The 22,324-nt window shown below is 38.4% G+C and overlaps 5 protein-coding genes and 2 pseudogenes across 5 annotated transcripts; all 7 read left to right on the top strand.

Annotated features, from left to right (window-relative positions):
- Positions 1 to 43: 43 nt before the first annotated feature.
- Positions 44 to 952, top strand: LOC114446514 (olfactory receptor 1-like). Its single transcript, XM_028422160.1, has one exon. It carries the CDS (start codon positions 44 to 46, stop codon positions 950 to 952), a length of 909 nt encoding a protein of 302 aa, XP_028277961.1.
- A 2,289-nt stretch (positions 953 to 3,241) lies between these two features.
- Positions 3,242 to 4,222, top strand: LOC114445734 (olfactory receptor 1571-like). Its single transcript, XM_028420907.1, has one exon. The coding sequence runs from the start codon at positions 3,242 to 3,244 to the stop codon at positions 4,220 to 4,222; it is 981 nt and encodes a 326-aa protein (XP_028276708.1).
- A 791-nt stretch (positions 4,223 to 5,013) lies between these two features.
- LOC114446511 (olfactory receptor 51E2-like) lies at positions 5,014 to 8,151 on the top strand (annotated as a pseudogene).
- A 1,345-nt stretch (positions 8,152 to 9,496) lies between these two features.
- On the top strand, positions 9,497 to 10,489 carry LOC114446510 (olfactory receptor 51I2-like; annotated as a pseudogene).
- A 782-nt stretch (positions 10,490 to 11,271) lies between these two features.
- Positions 11,272 to 12,252, top strand: LOC114446509 (olfactory receptor 1-like). The gene has a single exon (XM_028422156.1). The coding sequence runs from the start codon at positions 11,272 to 11,274 to the stop codon at positions 12,250 to 12,252; it is 981 nt and encodes a 326-aa protein (XP_028277957.1).
- Positions 12,253 to 15,616: 3,364 nt separating this feature from the next.
- On the top strand, positions 15,617 to 17,476 carry LOC114446508 (olfactory receptor 56A1-like). Its single transcript, XM_028422155.1, has 3 exons — positions 15,617 to 15,702; positions 16,081 to 16,167; positions 17,277 to 17,476. Exons 1-3 carry the CDS (start codon positions 15,617 to 15,619, stop codon positions 17,326 to 17,328), a joined length of 225 nt encoding a protein of 74 aa, XP_028277956.1. The 3' UTR covers positions 17,329 to 17,476.
- Positions 17,477 to 19,624: 2,148 nt separating this feature from the next.
- On the top strand, positions 19,625 to 20,591 carry LOC114446507 (olfactory receptor 1J4-like). Its single transcript, XM_028422154.1, is given in 2 exon segments — positions 19,625 to 20,397; positions 20,399 to 20,591. Coding segments are annotated over 2 exon segments (966 nt in total).
- The last annotated feature ends 1,733 nt before the right edge of the window (positions 20,592 to 22,324 follow it).

The raw sequence follows: 22,324 nt of genomic DNA, 5'->3' as shown, positions 1-22,324 counted from the left end.
TCTTCTTGTACTCTGTATGGTTCCAGCAGAGAGATCCTCTACCATGTTTAATGCTACATTTGTTGTGAAGTATTTCTATATTTTCTTGTGTTTTGTCTACATCATGACTGTGATTGGGAATGTTTTTCTACTTGTGGTTATCTACCTGGTAAGGAGTCTTCATACTCCTAAATTCATGATTGTGTGTAACTTGGCTTTTACAGATCTGTGTGGCAGCACTGCTCTCATCCCAAAAGTCTTAGACACATTTCTGTTTGACAGGAGATACATTGTCTATGAGGCCTGTTTGAGTTATATGTTCTTTGTTTCATTTTTTGGAAGTGTGCAGTCATGGACACTTGTCACTATGGCCTTTGACAGATTTATAGCAATATGTTTCCCTTTAAGGTACCATAGTATTGTGACTAAAACATTTATTGTTTCTATGCTTCTCTTTGTCTGGATCTTCTTGTCAGGTACAATAGCACTAATGGTTGGGCTTATTGATCGCCTCTCTTTCTGTGGATCTTTGGTTATACAAAGCTTTTACTGTGATCACGGAGTAGTATGTCGCCTAGCCTGTAATGATAGATCTTTAAATTCCATAGTAGCACTCGGTAATGTTGCTCTGCTCCTCGTCATGCCTCTTATATTGATCACAGTTTCATATATTTGCATATCTGTAGCTCTGAGTAGGATTGCATCAGGAGAGGAACGACTCAGGGCACTGAAAACTTGTACTGCTCACCTGATTCTTGTGGCTCTTTTCTTTCTACCATTCCTGGGCACCAATGCAGCTGTATTATTCTCCTCTATCCATCCTAATGCCAGAATCATGAACTCCACATTGACTCACACTATACCAGCTTTACTCAATCCTATTGTGTACTCTTTAAAGACAGAAGTAGTGATGAATGCTTTCAGGAAACTTTGCAAAAGAAATAGGCTGATGAACAAAGTAACAAAGAGATGAATTCTTTACTACTGCTACAATAATACATAGGAGACAGAAGTGTACAATATTTGAGTAATAATAATGTCTTACTATGAATGAACAATTCCATGCAATCTAATTTACTTTTTTCATGTGATTGTTTTTTTTGTAATTTATTGTAATTTAAAATTGTACAAATTTCATTTTTGTCATTGTTGAACCGGTTAGTACTGTGTAGGAGACACATTGTGCATGAAAATGATCTAAAAACACTTCATTATCAATGTTGATGTCATGGAGACCTTAAATTGGAGGTTTTTAAAAATAAAATAAAATACCTATTACCATCTTTAATTATATGTTGTTGTTTTTTTGTTTAAAAACCTAATAAAAAAATAATCTGATTGCAGTGGGTCTTCGGGCATACATTATGCATTTTTTGGTCTGATTTTGACCCTAATTTTGTGTCATACAATTTTTTGGGGGGTTGGTCACAATTTCAACTTTGTCGTGCATGTTTAATTGGGCAGTGTACTGGGGCTCACGAGAGGCGAACAACGTCGCATGAACGGCGATCGGATGATCAGTTGAATTTTACAGTACAGTGTGAACACATGCGTTTTAATCGTACTGTGTGAGTATGTGTTAAACACAGACTTCCCCAAAATCGCAGTGTATTGGAGGCTTTAGGCAAATACAACCTCAGACTAACAACATTTAACGTTTTCAGTGTGCCATTATTTCTTTAGCAAAAATAAAGCCAAAAAGAAAAGAAAAAAACATGTTGTCAATACAGGTACTCTCTTACACTTCCATAGGTTTAAAGGTGAGCTGTACCATGTGCTGCTGATCATCAGCTCTTGATAAATTGATCATCAGCAGGTGTGCAGACATTTTGGATATTTACTGTTCTGGAGCATTCGGGTGTGTGTCAACACAGTGACAAGAGGTGTTAAAGGAGAAATTGTTGCTGTACATCAATCTGGAAAGGGTCATAAAACCATTTCCAAACTATTTGTAGTTTAACATTCTACAGTGAGAAAGAATATTCATAAATGCAAGCATTCAAGACCTGTGTCAGTCTTCTCAGGAGTGGATGTCACAGTTTATTCACCCCAAGGTCAGACTCTGCAATGCTCAGAGCAATACAACAAAACATGAGCTACATCTCAGAGCCTCTAGGCCTCACTGAGTATGTTTAATGTTAATGTCTTTGCAACACAATTAGAAGAAGAGTGAACAAGTACAGTTTGTTTGGAAAGGTGCAGGAGAAAGCCTTGTCTGCCTAAAAAACTCATGGAAGCCCAACTGAGGTTCACAGAACTGCATCTGAACACACCACAACAGTCATGGAACAATGTGCTATGGACAGATGAGACTGAAGTGGAATTCTTTGGCCTGATGCTCACCACCATGTCTGGTGAAAACAAAACACAGCAATTCAGTTGAAACACCTCAAACCCACTGTTAAACATGGTGGTGAATGGCCAAAGATTAGGGCTTGATTTACAGCCAGGGACCTGAAATCCTTGCAGTCTTTAAGTGGACCATGATCTTTTCTGTATACCAGAGTGTTTGAGAGGCACATGTGAAGCCATCTGTGTGACGGTTAAACTTTGATTTCAATTGGGTCATGCAACAGAAGGATCCAAAGCACAGCAGCAAATTGACATCAGACTGGCTGAAAAAGAATCAAAGTTTTGGTATGGCTTGGTCAAAGTCCAGACCTCTAGCCAATTGAAATGTTGTGGTGGGACCAAATGAGGCCTGTGCAGAAGTTAATACCCAAAACCTCAAATAAGCTGAAACAAGGTTGTGAAGAAGAATAGACTAAATTTCTGATAAAGTCATGTGGGAAACCATTACTTTAAGTTATTCCTGCTAAAGAATTTCCCCTCGTGAATAAATAAAGTAATTCCGATTCTAAAGGTGGACCTACGTGGTGTTAAACCATGGGGGGGTACTCAGTATTGCCCACATGTTTTTTGCCTTTATTTTTGCTTAATACTACAATAACATGATTTTGTATTATGTTCTTTTACAGAAAAACAGAGGTACTAACTTTTAAACGTTTGACTGCAGTAACATTCATGTTTAAAACAAAAAACTGACAATGTTGCTATTACTGGTCGATATGTGTCACACATGAATATGAAAATGAATATTTAACTCATGACCATGTGACAGGTAGATGTTCGTCTGTCTCAGCGTGATGCTATAAACAACCAGTCTCCCTCAGTACTGCATCACATTAGTGAACTGTGTATGGGGTGAGTTGGGCTTCAGCATTTTTTACTGTCATATTTGTTCTTTTTACTTGTACTCTGTATGGGTCCAGCAGAGAGATCCTCTACCATGTTTAATGCTACATTTGTTCGTCCTGCTGCATTCTACATCAGTGGGTTTTCTAACATGTCTCATGTGAAGTATTTCTATTTTTTCCTGTGTTTTGTCTACATCATGACTGTGATTGGGAATGTTTTTCTGCTTGTGGTTATCTGCCTGGTAAAGAGTCTTCATACTCCTAAATTCATGATTGTGTGTAACTTGGCTTTTACAGATCTGTGTGGCAGCACTGCTCTCATCCCAAAAGTCGTAGACACATTTCTGTTTGACAGGAGATACATTGTCTATGAGGCCTGTTTGAGTTATATGTTCTTTGTTTTGTTTTTTACAAGTGTGCAGTCATGGACACTTGTCACTATGGCCTTTGACAGATTTATAGCAATTTGTTTCCCTTTAAGGTACCATAGTATTGTGACTAAAACAGTAATTGCTGTAATGTTGCTGTTTGTGTGGTTGTTTTTCTTGAGTGAAATAGCATTTATGGTTGGGCTTATTGATCGCCTCTCTTTCTGTGGATCCTTAGATGTACAAAGCTTTTACTGTGATCATGGACCACTATCTCGCCTAGCCTGTAATGACAGATCTTTAAATTCCATAGTAGCATATTTTGTTGTTGTTAGCATCAACCTGATTCCTTTAATACTGATAGCTGTCACATATATTTGCATTTCTGTAGCACTGAGAAGGATTGCATCAGGAGAGGAACGAGTCAGAGCACTGAAAACTTGTACTGCTCACCTGATTCTTGTGGCTCTTTTCTTTCTACCATTCCTGGGCACAAATGCTGCTGTAATATTCTCCCCTGTCCATCCTAATGCCAGAATAATGAACGCCACATTGACTCACACTATACCACCTTTACTCAATCCTATTGTGTACTCTTTAAAGACAGAAGAGGTGATGAAAGCTATCAGGAAGCTTTGCAAAAGAAATAGGCTGATGAACACAGTAAGAAAGAAGTGAATTCTTTATAAGAGCTATACAAACATATTAGGTTGTTAGAGTACATTATTTGTGTAATAACAAAGTCTTAATGAGATTGTTAAAAGTAAATTATACTGTGTACATCTTAATTTCTGATCATCATGTGCTGTTTTGTAATTTGTTGTACTTTTCTGTCCAAGAAGATCATATACGATGGTCTGATCATTTTGTAGTGAATGGCTGGTGTAGAAGGCTCCCCACTGCAAAATGAACCCTTGCATCACATCAGTTGCTTCACATGTGTTTTTTCCTGTTTTACATCAGCTTGGTATAATGATGATGATCGTGAAGGAGATACTATTTTGAGAAAACATTTCTTGGAAAACCAAAGTATTAAACCAGTGATCATTTTTATTTCTTTTTTCAATAATGGACACATTTAAACATACACAAACCCCTTTTGTCATTGTGGGTCAAATAATGCTGTGCAGATGGTGCATTATGCAAAAAATATGATCTAAAACACTTGATCATCAGTGCTGACATTGGGATTTTAAGATTAGTAAATCAAGTTTTTAATAAACTAGCAATCACATAATACATATGCTGATATGATGATATAAGACAACAATGTGTGATAACATTGATGCTATTACTGGTCCATATGTGTTACACATTGAATGAATTAATATGTAATTCACGACCATGTGACAGGTAGATGTTTGTCTGTCTCACCATGACACTATAAACAACATTCTCTCTCTGTACTGCTCACATATTTGTTCTTGTTACTTGTACTCTGTATGGTTCCAGCAGAGAGATCCTCAACCATGTTTAATGCTACATTTGTTCGTCCTGCTAAATTCTACATCAGTGGGTTTTCTAACATGTCTCATGTGAAGTATTTCTATCTTCTTGTGTTTTGTCTACATCATGACTGTGATTGGGAATGTTTTTCTGCTTGTGGTTATCTGCCTGGTAAAGAATCTTTATACTCCTAAATTCATGATTGTGTGTAACTTGGCAGCACTGCTCTCATCCCAAAAGTCTTAGACACATTTCTGTTTGACAGGAGATACATTGTCTATGAGGCCTGTTTAAGTTACATGTTCTTTGTTTCATTTTTTGGAAGTGTGCAGTCATGGACACTTGTCACTATGGCCTTTGACAGATTTATAGCAATATGTTTCCCTTTAAGGTACCATAGTATTGTGACCAAAACATTTATTGTTTCTTTGCTGCTCTTTGTCTGGATCTTCTTGTCAGGTACAATAGCATTAATAACCATTAATGCTTATTAAGCTTATTAGTCGCCTCTCTTTCTGTAGATCTTTGGTTAAATTCCATTGTAGCACTCAGTAATGTTGCTCTGCTCCTTATCATGCGGCTTATGTTGATCACAGTTTCAAATATTTTAATTTCGGTAGCACTGAGCAGGATTGCATCAGGAGAGGAACGACTCAGAGCACTGAAAACCTGTACTGCTCACCTGCTGCTTGTGGCTCTTGTCTTTCTACCATTCCTGGGCACCAACGTAGCTTCAGTTTTCACCTGTATCCATCCTAATGCCAGAATCATGAACTCCACATTGACTCACACTATTCCAGCTTTACTCAATCGTATTGTGTACTCTTTCAAGACAGAAGAAGTGACGAACGCTATCAGGAAGCTTTAAAAAAGAAATAGGCTGATGAACAAAGTAACAAAGAGATGAATTCTTTACTACTGCTACAATAATACATTGGAGACAGAAGTGTACAATATTTGAGTAACAATAATGTCTTACTATGAATGAATAAATCCATGCAATATAATTTACCTTTTACAGGTGATTGTTTTTTTTGTAATTCATTGTAATTTAAAAATTTACAAATCTCATTTTTGTCATTGTTGGACCCGGTAGTACTGTGCAGGTGACACAGTGTGCATAAACATGATCTAAAAACACTTGATTATCAATGTTGATAAATAAATAAATCACCCATTACCCTTTTTAATTATATGTTGTTGTTTTTTGTTAAAAACGTAATACACAATAAACTGATTGCACTGGTCTTAGTATTAGGCAAATAAAACCTCAGATGAACACCATGTTATTTTTTTATTGTGCCGTTATTTATTTAGCAAAAATGAAGCCAAAAAGAAAAGAAAAAACATGTGTTCAATACAGGTACTCTCTTACTCTTACATAGGTTTAAAGGTGAGCTGTACCAGGTGCTACTGATCATCAGCCCTTGATAAATCTGTCAGTCATCCCCGAAGTGGATGTCACAGTATATTCACCCCAAGATCAGACCTTGCAATGCTCAGAGAAGTACAAAAAAACATGAGCTATATCTTAGAGCAGGGGCGTCAAACTCATTTTAGCTCACGGGCCACATGGAGGGAAATCTATTCCTAAGTGGGATGGACCAGTAAATTCAAGGTATATAGCTATAACTTAAAAACATTGTTTTTTCTTTGTTTTAATACATCAACATAAAACATAAAGCTAGAGCCTGAAGTGTGTCCAAAATTGTACAAGCACAACATCAATATTAATGATAAAACACCTCAAGTTATTTGAAAATTCTGAGGACAAAGAACACACAATGCCTCAGTCCACGCTGAGTCTCCTGGTTTGGAACCTGCACTGCTCCCTCCCCTCCCCCCTCTTGACACCTCCATCACCTACAATGGCCCCCCACCCCCACCTCCAATCACCTCCTCTAATGGCCCTCTTCTGTCTTTGCACTCCCCTCCTCCGCACTCTCAGTCTGCACTCTTCACACCTCTCCAGGTTAGAAGACAGCTGAGCAAACTCCCCACCAGCAAGGCTGCTGGACCTGATCGTGTTAGCCCTCGGGTCCTCAAAGACTGTGCTGACCAGCTCTGTGGAGTGCTTCACCGGGTCTTCACCATGAGCCTGAGTCTCCAGAGGGTCCCTGTGCTGTGGAAGACATCGTGCATAGTGCCGGTGCCGAAGACACCGCGGCCCAGTGGTTCTTCGGACTACCGACCAGTGGCACTGACGTCACACATCATGAAGACCCTGGAGAGACTCATTCTGGAACAGCTCCGGCCTACTGTTAGGCCTCACCTGGACCCTCTCCAGTTCGCCTACCAGCCCCAGCTGGGAGTTGAGGATGCCATCATCTACCTGCTGAACCGGGTCTACACCCACCTGGACAAGCCAGCGAGCACTGTGAGAGTCATGTTTTTTGACTTCTCCAGTGCCTTCAACACCATCAAGCCAGCTCTCCTGGGTGAAAAACTGACAGCGATGCAGGTAGAGCTCCCCCTTGTGAAGTATATCACAGAACGATATCAGGGTGTCTCATGCAGCACTTTAAGTGGGGTTGAGTAGTTTATTTGACTCCGGATACCTGGCATCTTTTAGCTTTAACCAGCGCATCAATATCAGGTGTCACATCCTGAGTGGCAGGGAACTTCAGGATGTGATTCAAGTGCTTGTGTGTGAGCCTTGAGCACAGCTTTGTTTTATTTATGCTCATTACAGAGAAAACTTGCTCACAAAGATATGTGGTTCCAAACATGCACAACAGTTTTGAAGCTAGGACTGTCAAGTTGTCAACAGTTTGGATGACCACCTTCATAATGTTATCTTTGATGACTTGCAACACAAAGCCTCCTGGTGCAAAATACAGTGAAAAGTCCAACAATAATGTCCTCTAGTGAATGTGCAAATTGCACATTCTCTCTGAATTTTGTCACAACACCTGCTTTCTTTCCCGATTGTTGAGGGTGCACCGGCTGTAGCCAGGCTGTCAGCATGGACCCAGTCCACTCCGACCCTGTCCAGCACCCCGACAAGTGCGGTGAAAATATCAGCTGCTGTCGTTGTGTCTGTCATCGGCACCAAATCCATGAACTCCTTGGTGACGGTCAATGTGTCATCAACTCCGCGGATGAAAATGGCCATGGCCATGTGCATCTTTAATGTCTGTGCTTTCATCAATTGCAACTGAAAACACAATAAATGACTTTAATTTTTGCTTCAACTGGTTGTCCAAATCCCCTGAAAGATCGGAAATCCTGTCTGCAACTGTGTTTCTTGTCAGGCTTACAGTGGCTTGCAAAAGTATTCATACCCCTTGCGCTTTTCCACATTTTCTCACATTATGACCACAAACATAAAGATATTTTAGTTGAATGTTATGTGAAAGACCAACACAAAGTGGCACACAATTGTAAAGTAGAAAGAAAATTATACATAAGGTAATTTTTTCATTACAAATAAAAAACTAAGAAAGTGCAGTGTACAAAAGTATTCAGCCCCTCTGAGTCAATATTTTGTGGAACCCTCTTTTGCTGCAATTACAGCTGCAAGTCTTTGGGGGTATGTCTCTACCAGCTTTGCACATCTACAGACTGAAATCTTTGCCCATTCTTCCTTGCAAAACAGTTCAAGCTGAGTCAAATTAGATGGAGAAGGTTTGTGAACAGCAGTATTCAGATCTTGCCACAGATTCACAATTGGATTTAGGTCTGGACTTTGACTGGGCAATTCCAGCACATTAGTATGTTTCATTTTAAACCAATCCATTGTAGCTTTGGCTTTATGTTTAGGGTTGCTGCCCTATTGAAAGGTGAATCTCTCACCCAGTCTCAAGTGTTTTGTGTGTTGCAAACTCCAACACATTTTCCTCCAAGATTGCCCTGTATTTCTTTTCTAAAGGTGGACCTACATAGTATTAAATCATGGGGGGTACTCAGTATTGCCCACATGTTTTTTTGCCTTTATTTTTGCCTAATAACTTATTTCACTGCACAATTATTTGTGTTGGTCATCTGAGGTTGTGTATGTAGAATACTAAGACCCTAAGAGAATAAAACTACAATAACATGATTTTGTATTATGTTCTTAGACACAAAAACAGAATTAACAGAAGTACAAATTGTTTAACTTTTGACTGCAGTACAATTGATGTTTATAACAATTGACTGACAGAAAATATGATCTAAAACACTTGAGTATCAGTGTTGACCTCATTGGGACTTTAAGATTAGTAAGTCAATTTTTTTTAATAAACTAGCAATCACATGTGCTGATATAATAATATAAAACAACAAAGTCTGTAACAAAACATTGATGCTATTACTAGTTGTGTGTCACACATGGAATGAATGAATATTCATCTCATGACCATGTGACATGTAGATGTTTGTCTGTCTCGTAGTGACACTATAAACAACAAGTCTCTCTCAGTACTGCTCACATTAGTGAACTGTGTATGGGGTGAGTTGTGCTTCAGCATTTTTACTGTCATATTTGTTCTTGTTACTTGTACTCTGTATGGGTCCAGCAGAAAGATGTTTAATGCTACATTTGTTCGTCCCGCTGCATTCTACATCAGTGGGTTTTCTAACATGTCTCATGTGAAGTATTTCTATATCTTCTTGTGTTTTGTCTACATCATGACTGTGATTGGGAATGTTTTTCTACTTGTGGTTATCTACCTGGTAAAGAGTCTTCATACTCCTAAATTCATGATTGTGTGTAACTTGGCTTTTACAGATCTGTGTGGCAGCACTGCTCTAATCCCAAAAGTCTTAGACACATTTCTGTTTGACAGGAGATACATTGTCTATGAGGCCTGTTTGAGTTATATGTTCTTTGTTATGTTTTTTACAAGTGTGCAGTCATGGACACTCGTCACTATGGCCTTTGACAGATTTATAGCAATTTGTTTCCCTTTAAGGTACCATAGTATTGTGACTAAAACAGTAATTGCTGTAATGTTGCTGTTTGTGTGGTTGTTTTTCTTGAGTGAAATAGCATTTATGGTTGGGCTTGTTGATCGCCTCTCTTTCTGTGGATCCATAGATGTACAAAGCTTTTACTGTGATCATGGACCACTATTTCGCCTAGCCTGTAATGACAGATCTTTAAATGCCATAGTAGCAGTTAGTGTTGTTGTTAGCATCAACCTGATTCCTTTATTACTGATAGCTGTCACATATTTATGCATTTCAGTAGCACTGAGCAGGATTGCATCAGGAGAGGAGCGACTCAGAGCTCTGAAAACTTGTACTGCTCACCTGATTCTTGTGGCTCTTTTCTTTCTACCATTCCTGGGAACCAACATAGCTGTATTATTCTCCTCTATCCATCCTAATGCCAGAATCATGAACTCCACATTGACTCACACTATTCCAGCTTTACTCAATCCTATTGTGTACTCTTTAAAGACAGAAGAAGTGATGAGCGCTATCAGGAAGCTTTGCAAAAGAAATAGGCTGATGAACACAGAAACAAAGAAGTGAATTTTTGATCACAACTTTACAATCATATTAGGTGGTTAGAGTACAATATTTGTGTAATAACAATGTCTCAATATGATTGTTCAGATCTACACAATATAATTTACCTTTAATTTCTGATCATAATGTGCTGTTTTGTAATTTGCTGTACTTGTCTGTGCAAGAAGATCATATACAATGGTCTGATCATGGCTGGTGTAGAAGGCTCTCCACTGCAAGATGAAGCCTCGCATCTTAGTATGTACACACAAATAGTTAACCAAAACTGCATCACCTCAGTTGGTTCACATGTGTTTTATCATGTTTTACATCAGCTTGGTGTAATGATGATCATGAAGGAGATACTATTATGAGAAAACATTTCTTTGAATGCCAAAGTATTAAGCCAGTGACATTTTTTATTTCTACTTTCAGGACAAATTCTATTATACACAAACCCCTTTTGTCATTGTGGGTCAAATGATGCTGCGCAGATGGTGCATTGTGCAAAAAATATGATCTAAAACACTTGATCATCAGTGTTGACATCATTGGAATTTTAAGATTAGTAAATCAAGTTTTTAATAAAATAGCACATAATACACATGCTAATATAATGATATAAGACAACAATGTCTAAAAATATTGATGCTATTACTGGTCAATGTGTGTCACACATTGAATTAACTCATGACCATGTGACAGGTAGATGTTTGTCTGTCTCATCGTGATGCTATAAACAACAAGTCTCCCTCAGTACTGCTCACATTAGTGAACTGTGTATGGGGTGAGTTGGGCTTCAGCATTTTTTACTGTCATATTTGTTCTTGTTACTTGTACTCTGTATGGGTCCAGCAGAGAGATCCTCAACCATGTTTAATGCTACATTTGTTCGTCCTGCTAAATTCTACATCAGTGGGTTTTCTAACATGTCTCATGTGAAGTATTTCTATATTTTCTTGTGTTTTGTCTACATCATGACTGTGATTGGGAATGTTTTTCTGCTTGCGGTTATCTGCCTGGTAAGGAGTCTTCATACTCCTAAATTCATGATTGTGTGTAACTTGGCTTTTACAGATCTGTGTGGCAGCACTGCTCTCATCCCAAAAGTCTTAGACACATTTCTGTTTGACAGGAGATACATTGTCTATGAGGCCTGTTTGAGTTATATGTTCTTTGTTTTGTTTTTTGGAAGTGTGCAGTCATGGACACTTGTCACTATGGCCTTTGACAGATTTATAGCAATATGTTTCCCTTTAAGGTACCATAGTATTGTTACCAAAACATTTATTGTTTCTATGCTTCTCTTTATCTGGATCTTCTTGTCAGGTACAATAGCACTAATGGTTGGGCTTATTAATCGCCTCTCTTTCTGTGGATCTTTGGTTATACAAAGCTTTTACTGTGATCATGGAGTAGTATGTCGCCTAGCCTGTAATGATAGATCTTTAAATTCCATAGTAGCACTCAGTAATGTTGCTCTGCTCCTCGTCATGCCTCTTATATTGATCACAGTTTCATATATTTGCATTTCTGTAGCACTGAGCAGGATTGCATCAGGAGAGGAACGACTCAAGGCACTGAAAACTTGTACTGCTCACCTGATTCTTGTGGCTCTTTTCTTTCTACCATTCCTGGGCACCAACATAGCATCAGTTTCCTCCTCTATCCATCCTAATGCCAGAATCATGAACTCCACATTGACTCACACTATACCAGCTTTACTCAATCCTATTGTGTACTCTTTAAAGACAGAAGTAGTGATGAATGCTTTCAGGAAACTTTGCAAAAGAAATAGGCTGATGAACAAAGTAACAAAGAGGTGAATTCTTTACTACTGCTACAATAATACATTGGAGACAGAAGTGTACAATATTTGAGTAATAATAATGTCTTACTATGAATGAACAATTCCATGCAATATAATTTACGTTTTACATGTGATTGTTTTTTTTGTAATTTATTGTAATTTAAAGTTGTACAAATTTCATTTTTGTCATTGTTGAACCAGTTAGTACTGTGCAGGTGACACATTGTGCATGAACATGATCTAAAAACACTTCATTATCAATGTTGATAAATAAATAAATCACCCATTACCCTTTTTTAATTATATGTTGTGGTTTTTTGTTAAAAACGTAATACACAATAAACTGATTGCACTGGTGTTAGCATTAGGCAAATAAAACCTCAGATGAACATTATGTTAGTTTTGTTAGTGTGCCGTTATTTATTTAACAAAAATGAAGCCAAAAAAAATAAAAACACTTCATTATCAATGTTGATGTCATGGAGACCTTAAATTGCATTTTTTTTTTTTTAAATAAAATAAAATACCTATTAACATCTTTAATTATATGTTGTTGTGGTTTTTTTGGTTTAAAAACCTAATAAAAAAATAATCTGATTGCAGTGTGTCTTCGGGCATACACTATGCATTTTTTGGTCTGATTTTGACCCGAATTTTGAGTCATAATTTTGTTTTTTGGGTTGGTCAGAATTTCAACTTTGTTGTGCGTCTTTAATTGGGCAGTGTACTGGGGCTCACGAGAGGCGAGCAACGTCGTATGAACGGCGATCGGATGATCGGTTAAATTTTCTGACATGTTTGATATTTTTGTTGCCCCTTGTGAGAGTATCGCACAGTTTAAGCAGAGATATGGTCTGAAGTATGTGTTTTCCCCCCACTGTGCATGTGTTTGCTGAACACACTTGATGTCACTGCACCTACACAAAATTGTTTCAGATGATAACAAACATTGCGGCGCCCACACGCATTGGACAGAATTGATGGAGGCCCTATTTAATGAGCTGAGGCAGCAACATGCAACACAGATTTTGACTGACTTAGATTTTTTCTTTGAATTAGCAACAGCTCTGGGTTAGACATGTTTAATTTCCGGATCAATGTGATCACCTGAGCACCTGAATTCACGTGTAGTGTGAGCAGTGACGTCTCAGCCGACCATTGCACTGTACAGTGTGAGCATATGAATCGTGATCTTTGACTTGACATCGCATGCGTTTTATTCGTACTGTGTGAGTATGTGTTAAACACAGACTTCCCCAAAATCGCACAGAGTATTGGAGGCTTTAGGCAAATACAACCTCAGACTAACAACATTTAACGTTTTCAGTGTGCCATTATTTCTTTAGCAAAAATAAAGCCAAAAAGAAAAGAAAAAAACATGTTGTCAATACAGGTACTCTCTTACACTTCCATAGGTTTAAAGGTGAGCTGTACCATGTGCTGCTGATCATCAGCTCTTGATAAATTGTTTATCAGCAGGTGTGCAGACATTTTGGCTATTTACTGTTCTGGAGCATTTGGGTGTGTGTCAACACAGTGACAAGAGGTGTTAAAGGAGAAATTGTTGCTGTACATCAATCTGGAAAGGGTCATAAAACCATTTCCAAACTATTTGTAGTTTAACATTCTACAGTGAGAAAGAATATTCATAAATGCAAGCATTCAAGACCTCTGTCAGTCTTCTCAGGAGTGGATGTCACAGTTTATTCACCCCAAGATCAGACTCTGCAATGCTCAGAGCAATACAACAAAACATGAGCTACATCTCAGAGCCTCTAGGCCTCACTGAGTATGTTTAATGTTATTGTCTTTGCAACACAATTAGAAGAAGAGTGAACAAGTACAGTTTGTTTGGAAAGGTGCAGGAGAAAGCCTTGTCTGCCTAAAAAACTCATGGAAGCCCAACTGAGGATCACAGAACTGCATCTGAACACACCACAACAGTCATGGAACAATGTGCTATGGACAGATGAGACTGAAGTGGAATTCTTTGGCCTGATGCTCACCACCATGTCTGGTTAAAGCCAAACGCAGCAATTCAGCTGTAACACCTCACACCCATTGTTAAGCATGGTGGTGAATGGCCAAAGATTAGGGCTTGATTTACAGCCAGGGACCTGAAATCCTTGCAGTCTTTCAGTGGACCATGAACTTTTCTGTATACCAGAGTGTTTGAGAGGCACATGTGAAGCCATCTGTGTGACGGTTAAACTTTGATTTCAATTGGGTCATGCAACAGAAGGATCCAAAGCACAGCAGCAAATTGACATCAGACTGGCTGAAAAAGAATCAAAGTTTTGGTATGGCCTGGTCAAAGTCCAGACCTCTAGCCAATTGAAATGTTGTGGTGGGACCAAAAGAGGCCTGTGCAGAAGTTAATGCCCAAAAACTCAAATAAGCTGAAGCAATGTTGTGAAGAAGAATAGACTAAAATTCTTAGTATTGCCCACATGTTTTTTTGTCTTCATTTTTGCTTAATAAATAGTGGTGCAATGAAATAAGTTATGTTGGTCATCTGAGGTTGTGTTTGTAGAATACTAAGGCCCACTACAATAACATGATTTTGTATTATGTTCTTTTACAGAAAAAAACAGAGGTACAAATTTTTAAACTTTTGACTGCAGTAAAATTGATGTTTATAACAAATGACTGACAGAAAATATGATCTAAAATACTTGATCATCAGTGTTGACATCATTGGAACTTTAAGATTAGTAAGTCAACTTTTTAATGAACTAGCAATCACATAATACATGTGCTGATATAATAATATAAAACAACAAAGTCTGTAACAAAACGTTGATGCTATTACTGGTCAATGTGTGTCACACATGGAATGAATGAATATTCAACTAATGACCATGTGACAGGTAGATGTTTCTGTCTCATCGTGACGCTATAAACAACAAGTCTCCCTCAGTACTGCTCACATTAGTGAACTGTGTATGGGGTGAGTTGGGCTTCATTTTTTACTGTCATATTTGTTCTTGTTATTTGTACTCTGTATGGGTCCAGCAGAGAGATCCTCTACCATGTTTAATGCTACATTTGTTCGTCCTGCTGCATTCTACATTAGTGGGTTTTCTAACATGTCTCATGTGAAGTATTTCTACGTCTTCTTGTGTTTTGTCTACATCATGACTGTGATTGGGAATGTTTTTCTACTTGTGGTTATCTGCCTGGTAAAGAGTCTTCATACTCCTAAATTCATGATTGTGTGTAACTTGGCTTTTACAGATCTGTGTGGCAGCACTGCTCTCATCCCAAAAGTCTTAGACACATTTCTGTTTGAAAGGAGATACATTGTCTATGAGGCCTGTTTGAGTTATATGTTCTTTGTTTTGTTTTTTACAAGTGTGCAGTCATGGACACTCGTCACTATGGCCTTTGACAGATTTATAGCAATTTGTTTCCCTTTAAGGTACCATAGTATTGTGACTAAAACAGTAATTGCTGTAATGTTGCTGTTTGTGTGGTTGTTTTTCTTGAGTGAAATAGCATTTATGGTTGGGCTTATTGATTGCCTCTCTTTCTGTGGATCCTTAGATGTACAAAGCTTTTACTGTGATCATGGACCACTATCTCGCCTAGCCTGTAATGACAGATCTTTAAATTCCATAGTAGCATATTTTGTTGTTGTTAGCATCAACATAATTCCTTTAATACTGATAGCTGTCACATATTTATGCATTTCAGTAGCCCTGAGCAGGATTGCATCAGGAGAGGAGCGACTCAGAGCACTGAAAACTTGTACTGCTCACCTGATTCTTGTGGCTCTTTTCTTTCTACCATTCCTGGGCACAAATGCTGCTGTAATATTCTCCCCTGTCCATCCTAATGCCAGAATCATGAACGCCACATTGACTCACACTATACCACCTTTACTCAATCCTATTGTGTACTCTTTAAAGACAGAAGAGGTGATGAAAGCTATCAGGAAGCTTTGCAAAAGAAATAGGCTGATGAACACAGTAAGAAAGAAGTGAATTCTTTATCAGAGCTATACAAACATATTAGGTTGTTAGAGTACATTATTTGTGTAATAACAATGTCTTAATGAGATTGGTAAAGGTAAATTATACTGTGTACATCTTAATTTCTGATCATCATGTGCTCTTTTGTAATTTGTTGTACTTTTCTGTCCAAGAAGATCATATACGATGGTCTGATCATTTTGTAGTGAATGGCTGGTGTAGAAGGCTCCCCACTGCAAAATGAACCCTTGCATCACATCAGTTGCTTCACATGTGTTTTTTCCTGTTTTACATCAGCTCGGTGTAATGATGATGATCGTGAAGGAGATACTATTTTGAGAAAACATTTCTTGGAATACCAAAGTATTAAACCAGTGATCATTTTTATTTCTTTTTTTCAGTAAAGGACAAATTTAAACATACACAAACCCCTTTTGTCATTCTGGGTTAAATAATGCTGTGCAGATGGTGCATAATGCAAAAATTATGATCTAAACCACTTGATCATCAGTGTTGAAATCATTGGAATTTTAAGATTAATAAATCAAGTTTTTAATAAACTAGCAATCACATAATACGTATGCTGATGTGATGATATAAGACAACAATGTCTGTAATAAAATGTTTATGCTATTACTGGTCCATATGTGTCACACATTGAATGAATTAATATGTAATTCACGACCATGTGACAGGTAGATGTTTGTCTGTCTCATCATGACATTATAAACAACATTCTCTCTCAGTACTGGTCACAGTAACCTGGCAAGAGATTCTGATAACATGTGTCAAAGCCAGCTGTGGCAAATTTGCCCTTCAAATCCAAGTCACACTGCAAGTCTATTATTTTAAGTTGGATGCTGATGGGCAGATCAGAGGGATTCACAGTGAATGGCAAGCAAAAAACGTTTTCTGTAGTTCACCAAAAATCTGAAAGTGTTGCTCAAACTCCTGTAACAGTCCTGTTATTTTAACTTAGAACTGCTTCATGTCTGCCACAATTTGGGTAGCGCACACATTTTTCAGCTTCTTGAAAGAACGTATGCTGTCATAATACTGCGTGATAACTTTGTTGCACCCTTGCAGCCGTTTGTTCAAGTTATTCAGGTGCACTGTAACATCCACCATAAATGCAAGGTTCTGCATCCATTGTGCGGAATGAAATTCTAGCACTGGTTTGCCCCTTTCTTCCATGAACTGTTCAATTTCTTCTCTTAAATCAAAGAAACACCTCAGCACAGCACCTCGGCTTAACCATCTTACCTTAGTGTGGTATGGCAGGCCATAGATGTGGTCTTTCTCTCTGAGAAGGCTGTCAAAATGACGGTGATTCAGGCCTCTGCAGATTGCACATTCTCTCTGAACTTTGTCACAGCCTGCTTTTTTCCCGATCGTTGAGGACGCACCGTCTGTAGCCAGGCTGACAGCATGGGCCCAGTCCACTCCGACCCTGTCCAGCACGCAGACAAGTGCGGTGAAAATATCAGCTGCTGTCATTGTGTCTGTTATCGGCACCAAATCCACAAACTCCTTGGTGCCGGTCAATGTGTCATCAACTCTGCGGATGAAAATGGCCAGTTGTGCAACATCTGTAATGTCCGTGCTTTCATCAATTACAACTGAAAACGCAATAAATGACTTTAGTTTTTGCTTCAACTGGTTTTCCAAATCCCCTGAAAGATCGGAAATCCTGTCTGCAACTGTGTTTCTTGTCAGGCTTACAGTGGCTTACAAAAGTATTGCACTGCACTTTAACTCATGTATAATTTCCTTTCTACTTTTTCCAATTGTATGCCACTTTGTGTTGGTCTTTCACATAACATTCCAATAAAATGTATTTAATTTTGTGGTCATAATATGAGAAAATGTGGAAAAGTGCAAGGGGTATAAATACTTTTGCAAGCCACTGTATATTTGCAAAAGCCTGGTGCTTTTCAGGGCACACAATCTCCGCTGCCTTCATCATACATGTTTTACAAATTCGCCCTCATTAAATGGTTTTGAAGCCAGTGTGATTTCACTAGCAATGAGGTAGGTAGCTTTAACTGTAGCATCACTTGCGTGGGCCGTATGTTTGACACCCCTGTCTTAGAGCCTCTAGGCCTCACTGAGTATGTTTAATGTTAATGTCTTTGCAACAAAATTAAAAGAGTGAACAAGTACAGTTTGTTTGGAAAGGTGCAGGAGAAAGACATATTTGCCTAAAACACATATGGAAGCCCAACTGAGGTTCACAGAACTGCATCTGAACACACCACAACAGTCATGGAACAATGTCCTATGGACAGATGAGACTGAAGTGGAATTCTTTGGCCTGATGCTCACCACCATGTCTGGTGAAAACCAAACACAGCAATTCAGCTGTAACACCTCACACCAACTGTTAAGCATGGTGGTGAATGGCCAAAGATTTGGGCTTGATTTACAGCCAGGGACCTGAAATCCTTGCAGTCTGGACAATGAACTTCTCTGTATACCAGAGTGTTTGAGAGGCACATGTGAAGCCATCTGTGTGACAGTTAAACTTTGATTTCAATTGGGTCATGCAACAGAATAATCCAAAGCACAGCAGCAAATCTACATCAGACTGGCTGAAAAATAGAAGAATCAGTTTTGGTATGGCTTGGTCAAAGTCCAGACCTCTAGCCAATTGAAATGTTGTGGTGGCACCAAAAGAGGCCTGTGCAGAAGTTAATGTCCAAAACCTCAAATAAGCTGAAGCAATGTTGTGAAGAAGAATAGACTAAAATTCTGATAAAGTTGTGTGGGAAACCATTACTTCAAGTTATTCTTTTTAAAGGTGGACCTACGTGGTATTAAATCATGGGGGGTACTCAGTATTGCCCACATGTTTTTTTGTCTTCATTTTTGCTTAATAAATAATGGTGCAATGAAATAAGTTATGTTGGTCATTTGAGGTTGTGTTTGTAGAATACTAAGACCCACTACAATAACATGATTTTATTTTATGTTCTTTTACAGAAAAACAGAATTAACAGAAGGTTACAAACAAATACAAATTTTTAAACTTTTGATTGCAGTAACATTGATGTTTATAACAAAGGACTGACAGAAAATATGATCTAAAACACTTGATTATCAGTTTTGACATTATTTGGACTTTAAGATTAGTAAGCCAAGTTTTTTAATAAATCACAATCACATAATACATGTGCTGATATAGTATAAAACAAAGTCTGTAACAAAATGTTATTACTGGTCGATATGTGTCACACATTGAATGAATGAATATTTAACTAATGACCATGTGACAGGTAGATGTTTGTCTGTCTCAGCGTGACGCTATAAACAACAAGTCTCCCTCAGTACTGCTCACATTAGTGAACTGTGTATGGGGTGAGTTGTGCTTCAGCATTTTTACTCTCATATTTGTTCTTGTTACTTGTACTCTGTATGGGTCCAGCAGAGAGATCCTCTACCATGTTTAATGCTACATTTGTTCGTCCTGCTGCATTCTACATCAGTGGGTTTTCTAACATGTCTCATGTGAAGTATTTCTACGTCTTCTTGTGTTTTGTCTACATCATGACTGTGATTGGGAATGTTTTTCTACTTGTGGTTATCTGCCTGGTAAAGAGTCTTCATACTCCTAAATTCATGATTGTGTGTCACTTGGCTTTTACAGATCTGTGTGGCAGCACCGCTCTCATCCCAAAAGTCTTAGACACATTTCTGTTTGACAGGAGATACATTGTCTATGAGGCTTGTTTGAGTTATATGTTCTTTGTTTTGTTTTTTACAAGTGTGCAGTCATGGACACTCGTCACTATGGCCTTTGACAGATTTATAGCAATTTGTTTCCCTTTAAGGTACCATAGTATTGTGACTAAAACAGTAATTGCTCTAATGTTGCTGTTTGTGTGGTTGTTTTTCTTGAGTGAAATAGCATTTATGGTTGGGCTTATTGATCGCCTCTCTTTCTGTGGATCCTTAGATGTACAAAGCTTTTACTGTGATCATGGACCACTATCTCGCCTAGCCTGTAATGACAGATCATTAAATTCCATAGTAGCATATTTTGTTGTTGTTAGCATCAACATAATTCCTTTAATACTGATAGCTGTCACATATTTATGCATTTCAGTAGCTCTGAGCAGGATTGCATCAGGAGAGGAGCGACTCAGAGCTCTGAAAACTTGTACTGCTCACCTGATTCTTGTGGTGATTCCTGGGCACCAATGCAGCTGTAATATTCTCCTCTATCCATCCTAATGCCAGAATCATGAACTCCACATTGACTCACACTATTCCAGCTTTACTCAATCCTATTGTGTACTCTTTAAAGACAGAAGAAGTGATGAACGCTATCAGGAAGCTTTGCAAAAGAAATAGGCTGATGAACACAGTAACAAAAAAGTGAATTGTTTAGCAGAGCTATACAAACATATTAGGTGGTTAGTGTACATTATTTGTGTAATAACAATGTCTTAAAATGATTGTTAAGATCTACACAATATAATTTACCTTTAATTTATGATCATCATGTGCCGTTTTGTAATTTGTCGTACTTGTCTGTGCAAGAAGATCATATACAATGGTCTGATCATTTTGTAGTGAATGTCTGGTGAAGAAGGCTCCCCACTGCAAAATGAACCCTTGCATCTCAGTATGTACACTGTTTAAACAAATAATTACTCAAGATACATCACCTCAGTTGGTTTACATGTGTTTTATCATGTTTTACATCAGCTTGGTGTAATGATGTTCATGAAGGAGATACTATTATGAGAAAACATTTCTTTAAATACCAATGTATTAAACCAGTGATCAGGGCTCTGATCAGGGCTCTAGCTGGGCCATTCAAGAACAGTCACGGAGTTGTTGTGAAGCCACTCCTTCATTATTTTAGCTGTGTGCTTAGGGTCATTGTCTTGTTGGAAGGTAAACCTTCGGCCCAGTCTGAGGTCCTGAGCACTCTGGAGAAGGTTTTCGTCCAGGATATCCCTGTATTTGGCTGCATTCATCTTTCCCTCGATTGCAACCAGTCGTCCTGTCCCTGCAGCTGAAAAACACCCCCACAACATGATGCTGCCACCATCATACTTTACTGTTGGGACTGTATTGGACAGGTGATGAGCAGTGCCTTGGTTTTCTCCACACATACCACTTAGAATTAAGGCCAAAAATTTCTATCTTGGTCTCATCAGACCAGAGAATCTTATTTCTCACCATCTTAGAGTCCTTCGGGTTTTTAATAGCAAACTCCTTGTAGGCTTTCATGTGTTTTGCGTTGAGGAGATGCTTCTGTCAGGCCACTCTGCCATAAAGAGGGCAGTGATGGTTGACTTTCTATAACTTTATTCCATCTCCTGACTGCATCTCTGGAGCTGAGCCACAGTGATCTTTGGGTTCTTCTGTACCTCTCTCATCAAGGCTCTTCTTCCCCGATAGCCAAGTTTTGCCGGACGGCCAGCTCCAGGAAGGGTTTTGGTCATCCCAAACTTCTTCCACTTAGGGATTATGGAGGCCACTGTGATCTTAGGAACCGTAAGTGCAGCAGAAGCTTTCTTGTAACCTTGACCAGATATGTGCATTGCCACAATTCTGTCTCTGAGCTCTTCAGGCAGATCCTTTGACCTCATCTTTCTCATTGTGAGCTGTAAGGGCTTATATAGACAGGTGTGTGGCTTTCCTAATCAGGTCCAATCAGTATCATCAAAGACAGCTGGACTCAAATGAAGGTGTAGAACTATCACAAGGATGATCAGAAGAAATGGACGCATCTGAGTTCAATATATGAGCGTCACAGCAAAGGCTTAGAATACTTAGGCCCATGTGATATTTCAGGTTTTCTTTTTTAATAAATCTGCAAAAATTTCAACAATTCTGTTTTTCTGTAAATATGGGGTGCTGTGTGTACATTACTGAGGAAAAAATAAACTAAAATGATTTTAGCAAATGGCTGCAATATAACAAAGTATCCACTGTATGTGTCACCTAAAAGCCAGACTTAGCACTTGGGCCAAAATGTTTCTTTTCAATAGTTTTTGCATTGATGCATCCTCTATATGTGAGAAAGATACATTACTTTTTGTTGATTTATCAATCGAGCATATCATACAGATTGCTGCAGGAAATCTTTTCTGCCTCATG

The sequence above is a fragment of the Parambassis ranga genome, chromosome 14 (assembly GCF_900634625.1).
Source record: "Parambassis ranga chromosome 14, fParRan2.1, whole genome shotgun sequence".
In the NCBI taxonomy this organism is placed as follows: domain Eukaryota; kingdom Metazoa; phylum Chordata; class Actinopteri; family Ambassidae; genus Parambassis; species Parambassis ranga.
Note: the sequence above shows the minus strand (reverse complement) of the source record. Positions and strands in the feature narration are given on the sequence as shown.